Genomic DNA, 19593 nt, shown 5'->3' with positions numbered 1-19593 from the left:
ATACTGTAACGCACAATGTGATCTCCAGCTAAGTCAGGCTGCCGCAGGTTTTTGCACAAAAAACCTGCAGTGTGAGCATCCCACCTCTGAGACCTCATACAGGGATTGGACAATGAAACTGAAACACCTGGTTTTAGACCACAATAATTTATTAGTATGGTGTAGGGCCTCCTTTTGCGGCCAATGCAGCGTCAATTCGTCTTGATAATGACATATACAAGTCCTGCACTGTGGTCAGAGGGATTTTAAGCCATTCTTCTTGCAGGATAGTGGCCAGGTCACTACGTGATACTGGTGGAGGAAAACGTTTCCTGACTCGCTCCTCCAAAACACCCCAAAGTGGCTCAATAATATTTAGATCTGGTGACTGTGCAGGCCACGGGAGATGTTCAACTTCACTTTCATGTTCATCAAACCAATCTTTCACCAGTCTTGCTGTGTGTATTGGCGCATTTTCATCCTGATACACGGCACCGCCTTCAGGATACAATGTTTGAACCATTGAATGCACATGGTCCTCAACATCTAGCACAAGTATTGGGCCAAGGGAATGCCATGATATGGCAGCCCAAACCATCACAGATCCAGCCCCATGCTTCACTCTGGGCATGCAACAGTCTGGGTGGTACGCTTCTTTGGGGCTTCTCCACACCGTAACTCTCCTGGATGTGGGGAAAACAGTAAAGGTGGACTCATCAGAGAACAATACATGTTTCACATTGTCCACAGCCTAAGATTTGCGCTCCTTGCACCATTGAAACCGACGTTTGGCATTGGCATGAGTGACCAAAGGTTTGGCTATAGCAGCCCGGTCGTGTATATTTACCCTGTGGAGCTCCCAATGGACAGTTCTGGTGGAAACAGGAGAGTTGAGGTGCACATTTAATTCTGCCGTGATTTGGGCAGCTGTGGCTTTATGTTTTTTGGATACAATCCGGGTTAGCACCCGCACATCCCTTTCAGACAGCTTCCTCTTGCGTCCACAGTTAATTCTGTTGGATGTGGTTCGTCCTTCTTGGTGGTTTGCTGACATTACCCTGGATACCGTGGCTCTTGATACATCACAAAGACTTGCTGTCTTGGTCACAGATGTGCCAGCAAGACGTGCACCAACAATTTGTCCTCTTTTGAACTCTGGTATGTCACCCATAATGTTGTGTGCATTTCAATATTTTGAGCAAAACTGTGCTCTTACCCTGCTAATTGAACCTTCACACTCTGCTCTTACTGGTGCAATGTGCAATCAATGAAGACTGGCTACCAGGCTGGTCCAATTTAGCTATGAAACCTCCCACACTAAAATGACAGGTGTTTCAGTTTCATTGTCCAACCCCTGTATATACCACATATATGCTGTATTTCTAGAGAACTGACTCAACTGTCACGACAATGCCCAAATAATGTTAATTACAGCAACCTCATACTACACTGTGCAGACGTTCTGTCTAGACTGATAAAATTCCATTCACCTCTGAATGCTGAATGTTTTAAATGGCTCCAACTTACAGCAGTTCAGCCTGCTTTCTGATTAGTTCATCTAATAGTTTTTGACCACCTGAGGGTGCTGTAATACATTGTAGAGCCTTAAACCTTCTTCCGCAGATGCTCAGGGTATACTAAAGTGTAGAAATAAATAAAAAGATATGCTGAAGTGTGACCTAAAGGGAGCTGTGGAGAAAAAATGTCTTCCACCTCATTGTATCATATAAAGACTATAAAAAGTAAAGCTCTTTATAGTTCTTCTTGGACGTATTTGTGTTGATTTTTCCTGTTTGCTGTAACTGCAGGGAAAACCTCGGCCCACTGTGACCTGGTTCAAAGACGGCGCTCTCCTGGAAGACAAAACCGTGGGGACTCGCACCAGCGAGGTGGACAGCATCCTGTTCATCCGCTCTGCAGAGAGAAGACACTCAGGAATGTTCACCCTGTCTGTTCAGATCGAGAACATGTCGGACAGTGCAAACATCAACATCCAGGTCGTAGGTCAGTTCTGTTTTTGAACATATGGGTATAATGGACAGCAAAATGTGTGACTGCAAACTCTGCATTTTAAGAGGCCATGAGCGAATGGATGTTAATCAGTGCTAATGAGCCTGAAAAAGCATGCAGATTGTAACTATTGTGGTTACTTTTTTACATAAAGGAGATCCTCTTCTTGCTGTTTAAAAGTTTCCAGTTTTCCTTCTTACATCCCTTCCCTGAAAACAGCTGACATCACCCATATGAGTTATAAACTGGCCTTTGGCCTCCCTTAAAGAGCCTTGTGTTGCACGTTCTCTCTTTAAGATTAGAGCATTGTGCTTGTTCCATTTTCACGAGGTACAAGATTAATAACCTGTTTGGAGGGACGGTACCTAAATCTGTGACATGTCGAGATTTTTTTTCCAAACTTGATGATAATTCCACATTTCCTGATCCGAGGGATGTGTGACTAAAAGTAGCAAATCATCAAAGTGCTCATTCCCCTCTCGCGCATAATCCCGACTCCTGCGCTGCCACCGGCTCTATTCTCCATCCTGCAGGGCTCTTCTCCGTGGGCCGGGGTTCTGGGAGGATTATTTGCACGTAGACTCGGATTAGGGTTGGATTTTGAGGGCTACTCTGTCACTTAACTTTGCTCAGAAGGTTGAGGTAATGAGAGGCTCAGATCGCGCTCCCTCCCTTGCCTGATCCTTCACCATGCTGTTTGAGCTGGAGGAATAAAGAAGCAGTTTCAAAGGAGAGAGGGATTGATGATAAACACTCAGTGATGTTGTACAGTATTCCTCTGCTATGCTGTGTGTCATAGGGATCTCACAGATGAGTGAATAATAACAACAGACTGCATTCTTCTTTGTAATGCAAATCATCCGGTTACTTTGTCAGTTCTGTGCCAACAGTTTTTTTATAGTGATATATTCATCTTTCTCTGCCTTTCCTTGATCCCTTTTCTTTTGCTCAGCTAATCTGACAATCTCTCTAATCTCTCTAATCTGTCAAATCTCCACTGCTGCAACTGTTGATTTTTGTCTCTCGTTGGGATTTCTTCCCTTCCTTACCTCTAAGAGTCTTCTGTCAGCATTTATCTTCACGAAGGGCTGAGAGTTGTGTCTGTTCGCTATGCACAACATCTAACAAACCTGCAGAGTTTCACCTAAAATCCTTCAACTCGTCTCTTTCTACCTCACAATCTTTCCAGAAAAGCCCGGTCCGCCCATCAACGTGCACGTCACCGACGTGTGGGGCTTCAATGCTGCGCTGGAGTGGAAGCCACCCAAAGATGATGGCAACTGCGAGATTATCGGCTACACCATACAGAAATGTGACATGAAGACTAAGGTATTGATGAAGGAGGGATTTGCTTTACGACAGGCATGTTGAGGAGGTACGGCTCTACAACACTCCAAGTGTGTTCTGGGTAAATCTACGGGTTAAAGCAATCGCCAAGGTTCATGTAAAAAGTCTTTAAAAAATTACTTAATATTTTGTTGCAGCAGGATATTCTTTCACTTAAACATTTAGATAAAGATGACCTTTAACCCTTTAGTATAGTTAGTAAGACATATATCCTAAATCAAGAAATATATTTGTTACACGAAGGTTGATTTTGTATCTTTTGAAGTGTTTCTATATTGATGAGGAAATTTATTTGGAACATTATCCTGTTGAAAGACCCAGTGACCACCCATTTACAGTTATCTGGTAGAGGAGACCAGATTTGTATTTAAAATGGCCTCACATTTTATAATACAAAGATTCTAACAATGGAGTTTAGAGGAGAAAAAGGCTCACAGGGTGCTTTTCCACAGGGTGCTTTTCCACATATTTATCCATCAAATGTTTTATGATTTGGGATTGTTTGGTTTCTGTTTTTTTCAAATATGCTTCTCACAGTTTTTGAATCATGTTTCTATTTATTTTCCTGGTCATGCTTTAGTTTTTATATTCATGTTTTGCTAAGTTGTGTTCTTGGATTGGGCCTCTGGTTATGCTTTGTTTTCATGTTTTTCTAATTAGATTTCTATTTGTTTGTATCCTTGAAGTTCTGTTTTGCCCCTGTCACGTTGTGTTCTGTCTGTTAATTATCTTTATATGGTTCACCTGCTCCAAGCTAATCTGTCTCCTTGCTCCACCTGGTTCACACTCCATATATACACACCTGTTCTGTTTATTCCTTGCGGAAACATTTGCAAATCATGCTCAAGTCTTGCTTTTAATCATGCTCATGTCTTGTTCTCTCGATCATGCTCATGTCTTGTTTTTTTGGATCATGCCATGCCTGTCTTGCCTGCCCGTTTATTGTTTTGTTCCTGCCTCCTCCGTGAGTGAGTTTTTGGTTTTTATTCTTTAAATCCTTTTTTCACTTACGGTCATGCTGCCTGCTAGTCTGCATTCTGGGGTCCTCCATTTTGCAAGCCCTGATAAAATGTTTGTTGCCTAAAAGATGGATCTTAGTCCCATTATTTAAAGTCCCGTGTTTACATTTGTGATTGTAGGACAGAACATGCATCCCAAACAACCTGTTGGTCTGTAGATAGCATCTAGTGGTTACTATGGCGACTTGGAGACCTCGAGATGCCACTCTTTGATGAAGCTCTCTAGCAGTGAGGTTAATGAGATTTCTTTACCTCCCAGGCCATCCACCATCACCGCACGAGTTGGCGGGATGAACATGGGTCTTTATCCAGCCTTGGTTGTCACAGGTCCAGGTGCTTCAAACACTTTACATTATTGCTCAGACTGTCGATATGGGCATGTTTACATCCTTATTTCCCTGTCCTGACTAATGAAGATCAACAAACATCTGCCTTAGGTTAATGGCATGTTCTGTCTTTCCTTTTTTGAGAAGAGCCAAGGAGAAATATTTAAACCCCTGTAGAGCAAGAAGTCACGGAAGTCACTAACTAAATGCTCCTAGACAGTCTGATTAATGTAAAAAAGTACCTTTCAATAACACTGACTAAATGTAGTCAAAGTAAAGGTTGGATTTTCTCAAAACATTCAGTGGGAAATTTTTCTAGTGTTTTAAAAAATCATTTATAGGATTTTTCCCACAGGCCCAAGTGCATGTGGAGGGATTATTTCATACCAATAATTTTTTCCTGGACACTCAAGCTGATAATAGTGTCTAAATCAAATCTGTTAAAATGTTTCAAGTGCATCTTAATTTATTTTTACAACACATTACTTGAAATGGTTAGTGTTGAAAATGCCAGAGCGCCTTTATTGCTAACCATGAACCATTAAAAAGGAAATACAACTACTTTCTAGATTTTAGCTGCAGCTTTGTTCTGCAGCAGATTGTAATATTTTCATTTTGATTAAAGGACTGTAATTGATACATATTAAACTGTAATTTAAATGACTACATGTAACACTAAAGATATTAAACCCACAAAGAGTTATTACCCAATTAAGCAGCCATCTAAGCTTCTGCAGAGACTCATTCTGCTTTTCATCTCATGGACTTTAGTTTTCTGCTTTCCAATGCTTCGTTTCACTCTGAGGGTTCGTGTTAGCACCATGCTGGCCTGAACTGTTAGGAGTCGCATTGTTGTTTTTGTTTTGCTATGCAAACTTGGTAATTTTTACATTTCTTACAGTCATAACATAGAGTCAGGGTCCTCATATGTTGTCTAAATCTACACCTAAGTGGACCTGAAGAACTAACAGTCATGGAATAAAATTGGCAGCCTTTGTCAAAAGCATTGATTAGCTGATCACTACCAATGTGAGCATCTCTATAACATCATTAGATTTGGCAGTTTGCAGCTTTGGAGCATGCTGGTATGTATTAACACAATGCCAAGATGGAAAGACATCAGCAATGCCTTTAGAGAGGAAATTGTTGCTGCCCATCACTGTGGGAAGGGTTATAAGATCATTTCCACACTATTTTTCAACATTATGCTGTGAAAAAGATTATTTAAAAATGGAAAACAGTTCATAATAAAGTCAGACGGTGTAGGCGTAATAAGCTAACCCTTCTGCTCATGCTTTTCATGTAATTGCTTCTAAATTCAATATCTGTATAGATTTGTTCAGTATTATAAGCTGAAATTCAATAAATTGATGAATCAAACAGTGAAATGCTCTGAGGAACTACGCAAAACCATAGAGCTCCATCTCTACAGGCCTTAGCAGGTTAAATATTTTAAAAAATAACATAATAATGCATCATTTTGGAAAATGCCTAAGATAAAGGCCTCATCTCTTTAAAACTACAGCACCACAACTTAGCAAAGGTTTGCAAAGTTGTGTTTGAATTAACCACAAGACTTCCAGAACAATGTCCGTTGTACAGATGAGATCAAGGTAGAGATGTGTGACCATAATGCACAGCACCATCCTTAGAGAAAGCCAAACACAGCACAAAGACTTCTTACCACCTGTTGAGTACGGTGATGGATAGTTGATGATGCGGGCTTGTTCGGGCACCTTGCACTCACTGAGTCAGCCACGAACTCCTTCCTACCCTACAGTGTTCCAGCGTCAAATGTGTGGACATCTCTCTGACAGCTTGGTACAAACTTGGTCTTCAACAGGACAATGATCCCAAACACAGCAGCAAATCTGCAACAAAATGGCTAAGACAAGAATCTAGGTGCTGCAATGGCCTAGTTAAAGTCCAGACCTCAAACTGATTTTGATACTGTGTTTTGTCAGTTGTGCAGAAATAAATTGAAGCAATAGTTGATCTAAAGTCCTCCAAAAACTGTGAAGCTTTCTTGAATCTTTGAAATTACAAGTAGGTGCTGCTGATATAGAACTTTATAGGCCAAACTTTAGGAATGAGCGTCTATGAGCTGCTTCTTCGTCTCTCTGTCCTAGGAGTGGTTCACAGTCTATGAGCACAACCGCAGGCCCAGCTGCACCGTGTCCGACCTGGTCATGGGGAACGAGTACTCCTTCCGAGTGTTCAGCGAAAACATCTGTGGCCTCAGCGACGATCCCGGCTACAGCAAGAACACCGCTATCATTAACAAAACAGGTGAACAAATCCCTGCAAACGTCTGTGCACAGAAACATAAGACACTGATGGCAAACTGAAACTGAGATTAGCAGAAGTTATGACATGAAGCATTTGCCAGATGTAATGTGTTACAGACTGTGTTACAAACACCGTTGAGAACTGGTGGCTGAAATGAGGCTCTCATTCCACCACAGATTGTTGTGGTGGCCATATTATGATCTGGGCTTCCCTCTGTTAATCTATCCAAGGTTAAATGATGCAAAAGCAATTAAAAGCGAGTACAGTAGGTCACTCATAAGTCTTACTCCCATCCCAGTTAGGACATACACTTTCCAGTTTGGCTCAGTTTAAGCAAGAATCAAGACTTATTTGATCATATATTTATCTTATAGAATCTTAAACACTAATTAATCTAAGATTTTACTAATTTCAATAAATATTTACTCTGATTTAAATAAAATCTCAGCTTCTTATAAAAATCACATACATACTGTATAACAGATAGGAAAATTAAAATATGTTTTAATAATTCAAAAAATAAGAAGAATATATCTGGATGATTATTAAAACCTTAGCTTTACAAAAAATAGAACAGATGAGCAAGCAATTAAAAAATAAATATTAATTATAACTTTATGTGTTTTGTGTGTGAGACAGTAAGAGCAGGACAATAAAAAGGTTTTGAGTGTATTTTTATGTCAGAAGCCTGAACAAGAAGCAGAGCAGAAAGATCATTTTGGTTCCTTTAAAATCAGCAGAAATTTGTCAGAACCACAAATGTTGACCTAATTTCACATTCTCCCCCTGCTCCCCTCCTCTGTTAAATCACTGCCTCCGCCTCCAACCTTCCACTCCACTCCTGTCCTGACACACCGTACCCCAGCCAAAGATCATCTGGATGAAGAACAATATAACCATCAAAGGTGACCCCAAGTTCCTGATGCAGAACAACCAGGGGGTGTTGACTCTGAACATCCGCAAGACAAGCCTGTTCGACGGGGGCCGATACTCCTGCAGGGCCATCAACGAGCTGGGGGTTGACGAGGTGGATTGCAAGCTGGAGGTTCGAGGTGCGGACTTCCCTTTGAAATATTTATAAGACAAATTCAGCTAGGCCTAATTTCTTTATATTTTGCTTCCACGCAGCCAGGCTTTGTTTTAATTAGCAGTTCTATTAGGCTTTCTGAAGGGCTAAGGGAGTTTTTCTTTGGACTTTGACAGCTTTTTATCTCAGGTCTTTGCAGGAAACACACATTGTCATACGGGTAACAGTCAGATCAGATTTATAAAGCAGATTTCAGTCATATTAAAACTTGTTTAGTTTATCACTATTTCCATAACAGAACAATGTCCGTGTTCCCAGACAAAATCACAAGCTGGTTGTTTAAGTCCAGTTGAACGGGCTCAGGCCCGTCACAGACCCATTTCACAGCAGAGACTGCTTAAACAAGCTTGGGAAACAGGTTTGATAACAAGGGGCGCTTTCTGTTCTGATGAAGTTTTGGTTTTGCTTACCCTCTACCAAACAAATCATGGACTGATTCAAATAGAAATACAGCCCTTGTTGACACACTTTTGTGTTTCCCTTTTCTTTTAAATCATGATCTCTGTGCAGAAATAACCTTTTTACAGCAGTTTAACTACAAATCTGACAAGATTTCAGTAGACCTTAATATTGGGACCCTCTGGTGTTGCCTGTTTTTTCCTATTTAACTTTCAATGGAAATTATGGAAATTTATACTAATTTGGAGGTAATTTGAAAACACTGGGTAGTATCTAAACATAAATATAGACATATTCTTTTGTGACACGCAGAGATCGGCGCAAAATAATAAAACTAAAACACATTAAATTTCAAAAGATGTAGAATTGTTTAATTGTTTTTGAACAATCAATTCGTTCACGAGTGTTGAGTAAAATATTACTCATCCCCCAACCCAAACCATTTAAGAAGTCATGGCAACAACACACCCAATTCACTATATATATTTTATACGGTACCCTACAGAAGATTAAATGAAGACAGCACAAGAACCCTCTGAAAAAGTCAAATTCAACATGGAAATCAAATTTTATCCTCCCTCAAATTTTATCCTCCCTCAAACGTCTCAAACCCAGCTTCTACATTTTTACCAAAGCCGTCCAGGCAGTGGACCTCGTTAACAGCCTCCATGAGAAATGTAGCCTCAATATCACAGGGTTCTCGAAATCATATGCGCAGGTGATGGAGGAAGGCTCAGAGTGTCTAAGGGTTGTGGCCTCAATAACCCTGCAGTAAGCACTCAAGTTCATTTGCAAGAAATCTGCTTGTTTGAGTGAAGATTATTCCAAAATAATTTTCCTGAACTATATTTATAATCCCAGTTACAAGCCAGCCTTCAGTATTTTAAATTCCAGGATAATTCCTGTTTATTCCTATAAATTCCTGGTAATTACCATGTAAAGTTTCAAACCTTGAAAAATTCCCAGACGTTTGCAACCCTAATGCATCAGTAAATAGCTTGTTTCTTTGATGCATGTTGTTTTGAGTTTATACCTCCTTCACTGTATTGTATATCTGTGTTGCATTTCAATGGCGTAAGAAAATGCGCTGCAGCATCACCCTCTCATGCATCCGATACTGTTGCATATTTCATTTGATCCCCAGCTAGAGACAGGCTGCCACAGATTATTTGGGGGATTGTTAAAAATGTTTGTGGCCTGACCTTTGCAACTCTGATATACACAAATAGCACATCAGCCAATCAAATGGCAGCAACTCAGTGCATTTATACATGGAGACGTAGAGCAGATGGGCTACAGCAGCAGAAAACCACAACAGGTGCCACTCCTGTCAGCTAGGAGCAGGAAACTGGGGCAACAATTCACAATTCACAAAACATGGGCTACAACAGATTAGAAAAATTAGTCTTGTGGTTCAAGAGACTGGACGTATTGGACCACAGCTGCAGTAACATCGTTACTTTTACTGCAGCTGGGTGCAGGAGAGATGCTTATTGCTTTTAAATGCAACAAATATTGTTTTTTACTTTGAAAATGTCAATGCTGCTACCTGTGCCCCTAAGATGTGTTCTGTCTATACACTAGCAGAAGGAAGACGTTTGAGGGAAAAGAGAGGGAAGAGACCAGTTTGGCACAAGCAGCATTAAATCTGAGAGCAAAAACATTGTTTCGAGGGAAATATGAGCAAATTTGAGAAAGCAAGCAGGTCTTTTTTAAGAGAGAGAAAGTTTTTAGGGCAAGGATTACAGTTTGAGATGGAAGATAAGGAATCCTGCTCTTAACTGGAGAAACAATTTTCTTAAATCTAGAAAAAAATGTTCCCCCACATGAATGAATATATATTCTTTAAAGAATATGGTTTGAGTTTAACTTCCAAGCTCTGATGCCATCGCTGCATTAACATGCTGCTCAACATATTCATAGAGTGAGAATATCTCCGACCTTGGAGCCCACGGGTGGAATGGCTGAAAAGAAGCAGGCAGCAGAAGCTCAGATATGCAAAGTGAGGCATGCCGCTTTGCAGCCTAGGATGTTTTGTATGTGTTAGGTATGTTCTGTGTGGGTGTGGTAGATCATGGATGAAGCAGCTCGAGCTGACAGCCTGCACTGTCTTACAAATATCCCCAGATCTTCCAGGAAGGCAGCTTGGCTGACGTAATCACTCTTTTTTACTGTCTCGTTCATTTATTAAATAAAAACAAAATTAAGAATTTTATTAAAAATCCTTTCTTTAAGGGGATCCAGTCTGACTTCTGTTAGCTCTCCTTCAGAGAATCTCCTTAAAGTGATTACTTTCAGATACTGATTTACTGCTGGAGACAGTTTTCCACCCTGACGCTTCTTATTTCTTATCCTCTTGTCCAAATTCCTCATTTTGTACAGAGGCTTTACTCCAATACCCATTCCTGGTTTTCTTACCTGCCAACTCTAATTCTGCCTAACTCCATCTTGTATTTTTTAAAGACTAAAACACTTAGTTTCTGTAAACTTTGTTTAACAACTAAATGTTGCAAACATTAAAGGAAAAATGTGATGTAGGTTCATTATTAGAGGTCGTAGCTTTGAATCCAACAGAGAATGAGGCGATTATAAAATAAAATATCCTCATTTATGCATCAAAGCATATGCACCTGACCCTTCTGAGATTTTCACTAAGCTTAAAACAAACAACATTGTGTTATTTGTTGATGCATTTGGGGTTGGAAGAAAGTAGAAGCTTTTAGTTTTAAAACATGACATGGACATGAAAAAATATCAGATTTTCCATATTTGACCTGTTGATCAACGCTTTGAGCCAATCAAACAAGCAGATAACTAGCTCATTCATTCATTACCAGATTCAATATTTAAAATCGTATCAATTAGTTGTTTTTTGAGTTTTTTGAAGGTAACATTTTCATTTGAACTTTGGCTGTTTTGGACCATAACAGCATATTTTCAAGATGTGTTAAAATACAAGAAAATCTGATTTCTTGGAAGTAAAACTGGATAAAACCAGGGGTGGCTTAGAACTTTTGCACAGTGGGTATTCATACCAATTAAACCACAAACTCCATTGTGTTTTATTGGGGGTTTATGTGAGAGACCAACACAAAGTAGTGAACATTTGTGAGGTTTGTTTAAGGAAATACCCTTAAATAATATTCAATGCAACCATTTATCTGTAGAATTTATCTAATTAGTAAACAGAGTTATTGTGTGTATGATTTATTTAATACAGCTGTTTTGTAAAATGGTCAGACATGGTAGTGGCAGCATCATGCTGAGGGGCTCTTTAGCAGGCACAGGGCAGCTGGTCAGAGAAGAAAACCCGTTAGATGCTCCAATAAAACTGGACCTGAGTTTCACCTTCCAAGAGGACAACAATCCTAAACATACAGCCAGAGCTGCAATGGTTTAGATCAAAGTGTTTGAATGGCCCAGTCAAAGTCCAGACCTAAATCAAATTGATAATATCTGTCAAAAAATGGCTCTCCATCCAATCTCATGGATGTTAAGCTGTTTTGCAAAGAACAGGCAAACATTTTGCCTCCAGGTGTGTGATGGACTTGCAGCTACAAAATGCAGTGAAAGATAGGTTTAAATTTAGGGTGGCAGAAAACAAATGCACACCACACTTTTCAGATTTTTAGTTGTAAAAACATTTTAAAATCATGTGTCAATTAATCACTTCTTAGTGTCTGTGGATCACAGGGATCCCCACTTCAAAACTCTAAAAACTAAAACCGCTGCTACAAAATAAAATTATTGTAGAGGTACAAAGAAGATAAAATTTAAAAGGTAATGAAATTAAACTAGAATGTATTTCTATTTTTAGATTTTAGAAAAAAATAATCATCTAACTTTTACAAAGGAAAAATACAGTTTTTATAGAGAGATAGGTAGCCCCCTTAAAAAATATAAAGCACAATTTGAAGCTAAAACCATTAAATTAATTTTAAAGGCCTTGCACCATTGCTGCCCTTTTGTTGTAGATTTTCTATGCAACATTCAAAAGAACTGCTAAAATCACTCTTTCTTAAAATCGCGTTCATTTATTAAATAAAAACAAAATTAAGAATTTTATTAAAAATCCTTTCTTTAAGGGGATCCAGTCTGACTTCTGTTAGCTCTCCTTCAGAGAATCTCCTTAAAGTGATTACTTTCAGATACTGATTTACTGCTGGAGACAGTTTTCCACCCTGACGCTTCTTATTTCTTATCCTCTTGTCCAAATTCCTCATTTTGTACAGAGGCTTTACTCCAATACCCATTCCTGGTTTTCTTACCTGCCAACTCTAATTCTGCCTCACTCCATCTTGTATTTTTTAAAGACTAAAACACTTAGTTTCTGTAAACTTTGTTTAATTTAACAACTAAATGTTGCAAACATTAAAGGAAAAATGTGACGTAGGTTCATTATTAGAGGTCGTAGCTTTGAATCCAACAGAGAATGAGGCGATTATAAAATAAAATATCCTCATTTATGCATCAAAGCATATGCACCTGACCCTGACATTCATAATGTCATTGGTAAGGGCCCCGTGTGTCTCTGGAGCTGCAGGTTGCAGACCACTGGCTTATTAATACATTGGTGTTTGGTCTGTATGCTTCTATGTTTGCTTGTAAGATGACATGGTGAGAAAAAGCTAAAAGGGCATGAATACTTTTTCTGATTTGATGGTTTTTATCTCCGCAGTTTTTCAGGAGAAGGCAGAAGAGATGAAGAAATGAGCTGCAGCATGAAGCACCAGAGACTAAAACAGCCCAACAGAAAAAGTAAATGGATTCTATATAACAGGATAGTCATGAATAAATATGATCAGAATAGATCAGTGGTGAGGCTCTAAAACCAAACCCCCAAAACACTTCTCATATGCCTCACTTCTGCTATGACCAATCAGTAATGTGCCATAAACTCCTCCAGCAAGCCGCCACCTTCTCCCATCCCCGCTGCTGCTCTGTAACATGACTCCCCTGCTGTGACCACACACAGGCAGAGCCTTCTTCTCTGTGAAGTGGACCTGTCACTGAACACACTTATAAAACAGCTCCTCATCCATTACCACTGCCTGTGTCGTCTATTTTTTCGCTGTGTCCGTGTGTGTCCTGGATGTTTTTACGACTCGGGATGAATTTATGGTAGTGATCCAGCTGTAGAACCAAAACCAGCACAGTGTGACTGACCCCCTCTATGCTCTTCTGCTTCTGGAGTGTGTGATGGTTCAGTGGAGGGATCAATACTCAGCCAGGCATGGAAGACATGCTGGAATAACAGGGCTTTAAGAGGCTCCTATACACAGATATGGCCCTGCTGCATCCATCATTTAAACACACATTTTCCCACATGCTTTGATAATGCATTCCTCGTGGCATGACCTATAGTGCAAGGCCTTTACAGATACATGACTTACACTCGTGCAAACACAAACACGCACTCCAAATCAGGGTCTCATTAGCAACGCACGCTAGAGACTAATTAATGCACCCATCAACACTGCTCTAATTAGCTTTCCCACGTCATTACTGAGCAAACGAATAATTTACACACCCGCAAAACAAACACAGCACCGTCTCTGCTGGGAGACACCAAATTAAAGCCTCGCCGAGGTGCTGCAGGCCGAACCGGCATCCCTAGTGGTTCTGGGCTCTGTGGGCACGCTTGCTTTCTCATACCTGAACTTTCTGACTGAAGGAGATTCGTGCGATGATCAAATGTTGCTTAATAACTGCAACTGTGACAGACCTTGAGGTCATTGTCTCTCCAGCAGAGGGGGTAAGAACACAGAGACCTAGACCACAACTGACCAACAAAAGGGTCTGTGTCCTCATGTGTGCATGAGACTGCCTTGAAATGCATACAGTGGTCCTGAGCAATAGTTTTACTTTGGACTTTGGCTGCTTTTCAACTTCATTGCTAATCCTTGTACCTGATCATAGCAAAATGTTGTCGTTTGTGTTGAAGAAAATGCAGAAAGCGGAAAGAAAAATTGTACCAGGCTTCAGGAAAGACCCGAACAGAGAGAGGCATCATAGATCCCAAGTTTTCAGCTAATATATATGGATAGATAGGGTGTCTTTAAACAAACACCAGCTTCTTAAAAAAGCCTTAAAATAATTCATCTTTTCTGACAGCAGGAAAATCAGAAGCAGCCAAATTTAGAAAAGTCCAACTTTTAATTCAAGTACATGTATTCTGTCTCCACACTAACAAATTATTTCATTAATAAATAATAAAATCTTAATTTGTTTTAGAGAATTACCAGCATCACCGCTGCCGTCATGTAATGTTTTGTACAACCCTGTTCAGCAAATAGGACTCTCCAGAAAACCAGCAGGAATGAAAGTCTGAATCCTGACTGGAAAGTTGGGCCCAGGTTCAGTATCCAATATAGCTGCTCGCATTCAGAATATGGTGGAAGTTGTAGTTGTTATCCGACTAGCAACCAGAATGCTATCAGTGCAGCTCTGACCTTTAATCTCTGAGACAAATTAACATACAAAGACAGACCTCTGCACAGTTTTCTGGATCCTCCACAGTTCTGGGTTTTCTTTTTTGGTCTGTTCTCTTCAGCACAGCGCACATTAACAAGATTATTATTATATATACCATGCAGTCCAGCCAGAATCCCAGGGCCTTTGGAAGAGATGGAACAGGCCCACATCACCACAGAGCCTCCACCGTACTTAACAGTGGGCTTGAGGAGCCACTCAACATATTTATCCTTTGATTTACAGCCTGATTTGAGTATTTATTGCTGAGTAGCTCAGTCTTGACCTCTTCTGACCAAAGCGTATAGTTCCTGTCCAGGTAGTGTTCAGCCAACTCTATATGTTTGTGATGTTAGGACAGAACCAGTTGGCTTGTAAATAGCATCTGCTGGTTGTTATGGAGGCTTGGTGACCACCCAGGTGCAGACCTTTGCTTCAGTAAGTCATAAAGGTTGTTTTTACCTAAATGTCCACCATGCTTACGTTGTGAGGTGGCTAAATAAACTCGGATCATGTTTTAGTCAGATTTGACACAGTTCTGACTCCAGACATGGGCACATTTATGCAGCTAACAATTGTATTTTCGTTGAACAATTTCCTGAATTATAAAGACCAACATTCATCTGTGAATGCTACTTTTTCCTGTATTTCCCATTTTGAAGAGTGGCTAATAGAAGCATCCTATTTATTTATGCCCCAGGGGAACATAAAGTCGTGGTTTACTAATTAGATGCGGCTAAACACTTTGGTCAGCTTAAAAACGTAAAAATATGGCATCTGAGACTTTATTGGAAGCAGTTTTCCCCTCAATGTAATTAAATCAAAGGTTGGATTTTTCTAAAATTTTCAGCACAAGAAGTGGATTTCATTTCAAATTTCTTTTTAGCATCTTTGCAGTGTGGTCAAAGAAAGCGAAGAACATTGTAGGTTCTACACTCTGCTTCAATAAAAAGTCAGAAAAAAGAGACGCGCCTCAAGCAGAGATTTAAATGTTTGGTAGACTCTGTGGTGTTTGTTCATATGGAGAGGCGTTGTTTTTATTTGGATCATGGAAGAAGAGAAACCGGATGGTTGACCGTAACACTCTCACTGGTGTGTGCAAGTTGAGAACATCTTTTGTTTTGTGTTTAAAAAATTAAAAAGGAGAAAAAAAACTTAAAATACATTCAGTCAGCAGAGAGAAGGCAAAGCTGAGGAGATTTAGTGCAAGGGCTCTATAGATACAGAGAGGATTGATCTTGACCAGCATAGAGAGCGCTGCAGTAGATGAGACATTGGGGAGATACCGCCTCACCTTGGCAATGATTTCTAACTGGAAATATAACTCCCACATTATTGTTAGCACAGCAGCTGTAAGTGCCAAGAGTGTCAGCAAATTTGTGAGCAGGGTACATTTTCCAAATCCGATGACTTAGATCCTATTTTTCATGGATCCAGACAGAGCATTGGAGCATGTTGTGTCTTTGTAACAGGCTACTTGTAACAAAGCGGCCAAAGATCACATTTTATGTGGTTTATGTGTAGGTTTAGGAACATAAATTATAAAAAATTAAACATTTCTCTGAAAATGTTCAGACACTGGAGTGAAAACAATAATATTATTTCCTCTGATCAAAATCAAATAAGTCTCATGACTTTTTAAGCAGGACAAAACTGGAAATCAAGGAAGACATAGATTGTGTTTAAAAACGGTTAAAACATTAATATAATAAATAGGTTAAGAAAATCGACAAATCCAGAAGCTAAGATGAAGCAAAAACCGAATCAAGAAAAATAAATTAACTAAAAACCGGATTAAAATTTGTGGGTATCAACTGGAAAGCAGTACCAGACTCTTCCCCGTTTATGAGGTCCATTCCTGCTGTCTTTCTGCTGCTGGACGTCCTCTCCCTGCTAAATTACTTCCAGTGCATCCTCCAGGCCAGCCAATCCTCTTTACACCGGTCCCTCACGGTTCCCCCTGCAGGTGGTGGGCCTACTGGGGGATGGCCTTGCATCTCTCGTTTGGGCTTGGCAAGGCCGGGTCCCGCGAGGAGCAACCCGGCCACCAGGTGCTCTCCGGCGAGTCTTGACCTGGCGTTCTCCTTCGTGATGCCCTTGTGGGGGGTTGCTACAGGGGTATGGAATCGGGGGCCCTTTATTAGGGGCCATCTGGTCCCTGTACAAGCGGAGCAGGAGTTTGGTCCGCATTGCCGGCATTAAGTCGGACCTGTTTCCGGTGCATGTTGGACTCCGGCAGGGCTGCCCTTTGTCAGCGGTCCTGTTCATAACTTTTATGGACAAGATTTCTAGATGCAGCCAAGGGCCGGAGGGGGTCTGGTTTGGGGACCAGTGGATTTAATCTCTCCATTTTGCAGATGACGTGGTCCTGCTGGCCCCCTCTAGTCAAGACCTACAGCATGCGCTGGGGCGGTTCGCAGCTGAGTGTAAAACGGCTGGGATGAAGATCAGCTCCTCCAAGTCCGAGGCCATGGTTCTCGACTGGAAAAGGGTGGCTTGTCCTCTTCAGATTGGAGGGGAGTTCCTGCCTCAAGTGGAGGAGTTTAAGTATCTCGGGGTCTTGTTCACGAGTGAGGGAAGAATGGAGCAGGAGATCGACAGACGGATCGGTGCGGCTGCCGCAGTAATGGGGGCACTGTGCCGGTCCGTTGTGGTGAAGAGAGAGCTGAGCCGAAAAGCGAAGCTCTCGACTTACGGGTCGGTCTACGTTCCTACCCTCACTTATGGCCATGAACTTTGGGTCATGACCGAAAGAACGAGATCCCGGATACAAGCGGCTGAAATGAGCTTCCTCCGTAGGGTGGCCGGGCACTCCCTTAGAGAGTAGGGTGAGGAGCTCAGCCATCCGGGAGGGGCTCGGAGTAGAGCTGCTGCTCCTCCATACCGAGAGGAGCCAGTTGAGGTGGCTCGGGCATCTATACTAGATGCCTCCTGGACGCCTTCCTCGGGAGGTGTTCCAGGCACGTCCCACCGGGAGGACGCCCAGGGGACGGCCCAGGACATGCTGGAGGGACTATGTCTCTTGGCTGGCCTGGGAACGCCTTGGGCTCCCCCCGGAGGAGCTGGAGGAGGTGTCTGGGGAGAGGGACGTCTGGGCGTCTCTGCTGAGTCTGCTGCCCCCCTCGACCCGGTCCCAGATAAGCGGAAGACGACGAGTACAAGCATCCTCCAGGCTCTTCTCTGGACCTGGTCCTGATGCTGGTTCTGGTGCCGGGCCCTTGGTTCTCTTATGCTAGAAGTACCTGTCCCCTTCTCAGGGGAGAGATCATTTCTCCCTCTGCTAGGAACCGTGCAATCAAGAGGTTAAAATCAAAGATATACACAGGATCATGCAATAAAAAAAACCCAACAAATTCAGAAGAAGTAGATATAAAAATAAATAATAAAACAATCAAGTCAGGACAAAACAGCTGGGTCTAAATACAGGAACAAAACGTTGAATGTCAGAAACAACACTATTATGAGAGACTAACCCTAATGCTTTGAGAAATATGCTTTGTTTTTGTTAAAGTAAAGATTAATTGAGGCTAAATGATAAAATTCAGGTTAAAGTTTAAATGATGGTTCAGGCTTCAGGTCCAATGAAAAACTTTAAAAGACCTTCAGGAAGCCTGGGGAGCTATAGATCCTAGGCATTTAAAAAAAACCTTTTAAAAAGAAAGTCAAAATATAAAGAAATTAGACATGACTAAACCTCTTTGCCCAGCCTGAAACTCAAAACCCGAAGAGATCCACACAGTGGACAGCTCTCTGCCTTTCCTCCTTTACATTACAGCATCACTTACAGTGCATCCAGGCCCAGATCCTGCAAAAACATCCTCCAGATGCCTAGAACTGGGCCATGACTGGTTGCAGAGTAAATACGCAGAGCAGAGCGAAGTCTGAAACCTGAACTCCGACTCATGTTCACGTGTGTGAGGATGTTGACATAACGTTTTTGTCAGTTAACCTGAGACGCAGCGTGGCGTGTTCCTCTGCTGACTGACACAAGAAAGCGGCGCAGGGGATCCACAGCGCCTTGCTTTGCATAGAGGGTTTGGGGAAAAAAAACACATCCTGCAGAAAGACAGCGCATAACCTCAATATTCAGCTTCAGCTCTCCTCACCTTAAAAGTCCCACTCAGTTGCTAAGCAATCACATTAATTGTGTCTTCTGGCATCATCCGCAAGCCTTTGGAAACTTTACAAACAGGAGAAGGGTTTGGGTTCGCAGCGCTGCTGTGTGCGTGCACAAACTTTAGAGCACTTACAGAAATAAGACGACAAAAAGAAAAATAATGGATTGTTTTGTTTTCCCCACATTCCCCGTGCAAACCTTAAGGCTCGTCAAGTTTGTGATGTGTGGCGGCATAATTAATAAGGAAGCATGGCAGTGCAGGAGTAAACCACCACTGTATCTGCTCTGCTGTTTTTCCAATATTAGAACAGGCCTGCCTGAGACGACGAGACAAAGAGAAGTGACAAGTCTCAGCAGCAGGCGGAGGGGGGAGGTAGATTTATGAGGGGATGAGTACTGTTGTGTATGTGTGAGCAAAGTGAGACAGAAACAGACCTCCTGAAACAGTAGGATGGAGGGAACTATAATTATGCGAGTAATTATACATGAAATCACAGACTTGGAGTGAAAGAGAGAGCAGTGGAGGGAGAGAGCTTCGCTGTGAGTCCT

At 41.3% G+C, this 19593-nt stretch overlaps 1 protein-coding gene across 1 annotated transcript in view; it reads left to right on the top strand.

Moving 5' to 3' along the window:
- The window catches only part of LOC124862490 (myosin-binding protein C, fast-type-like), a 60256-nt gene extending 46756 nt beyond the window's left edge, over positions 1 to 13500 (top strand). Inside the window, 5 exon segments of the mRNA XM_047356445.1 lie at positions 1788 to 1983; positions 3179 to 3318; positions 6811 to 7017; positions 7728 to 8022; positions 13135 to 13500. Coding sequence (XP_047212401.1) covers positions 1788 to 1983; positions 3179 to 3318; positions 6811 to 7017; positions 7728 to 8022; positions 13135 to 13169 — 873 coding nt within the window. The 3' untranslated portion in view covers positions 13170 to 13500.
- The last annotated feature ends 6093 nt before the right edge of the window (positions 13501 to 19593 follow it).

This window comes from Girardinichthys multiradiatus, chromosome X, assembly GCF_021462225.1.
Source record: "Girardinichthys multiradiatus isolate DD_20200921_A chromosome X, DD_fGirMul_XY1, whole genome shotgun sequence".
In the NCBI taxonomy this organism is placed as follows: domain Eukaryota; kingdom Metazoa; phylum Chordata; class Actinopteri; order Cyprinodontiformes; family Goodeidae; genus Girardinichthys; species Girardinichthys multiradiatus.
Note: the sequence above shows the minus strand (reverse complement) of the source record. Positions and strands in the feature narration are given on the sequence as shown.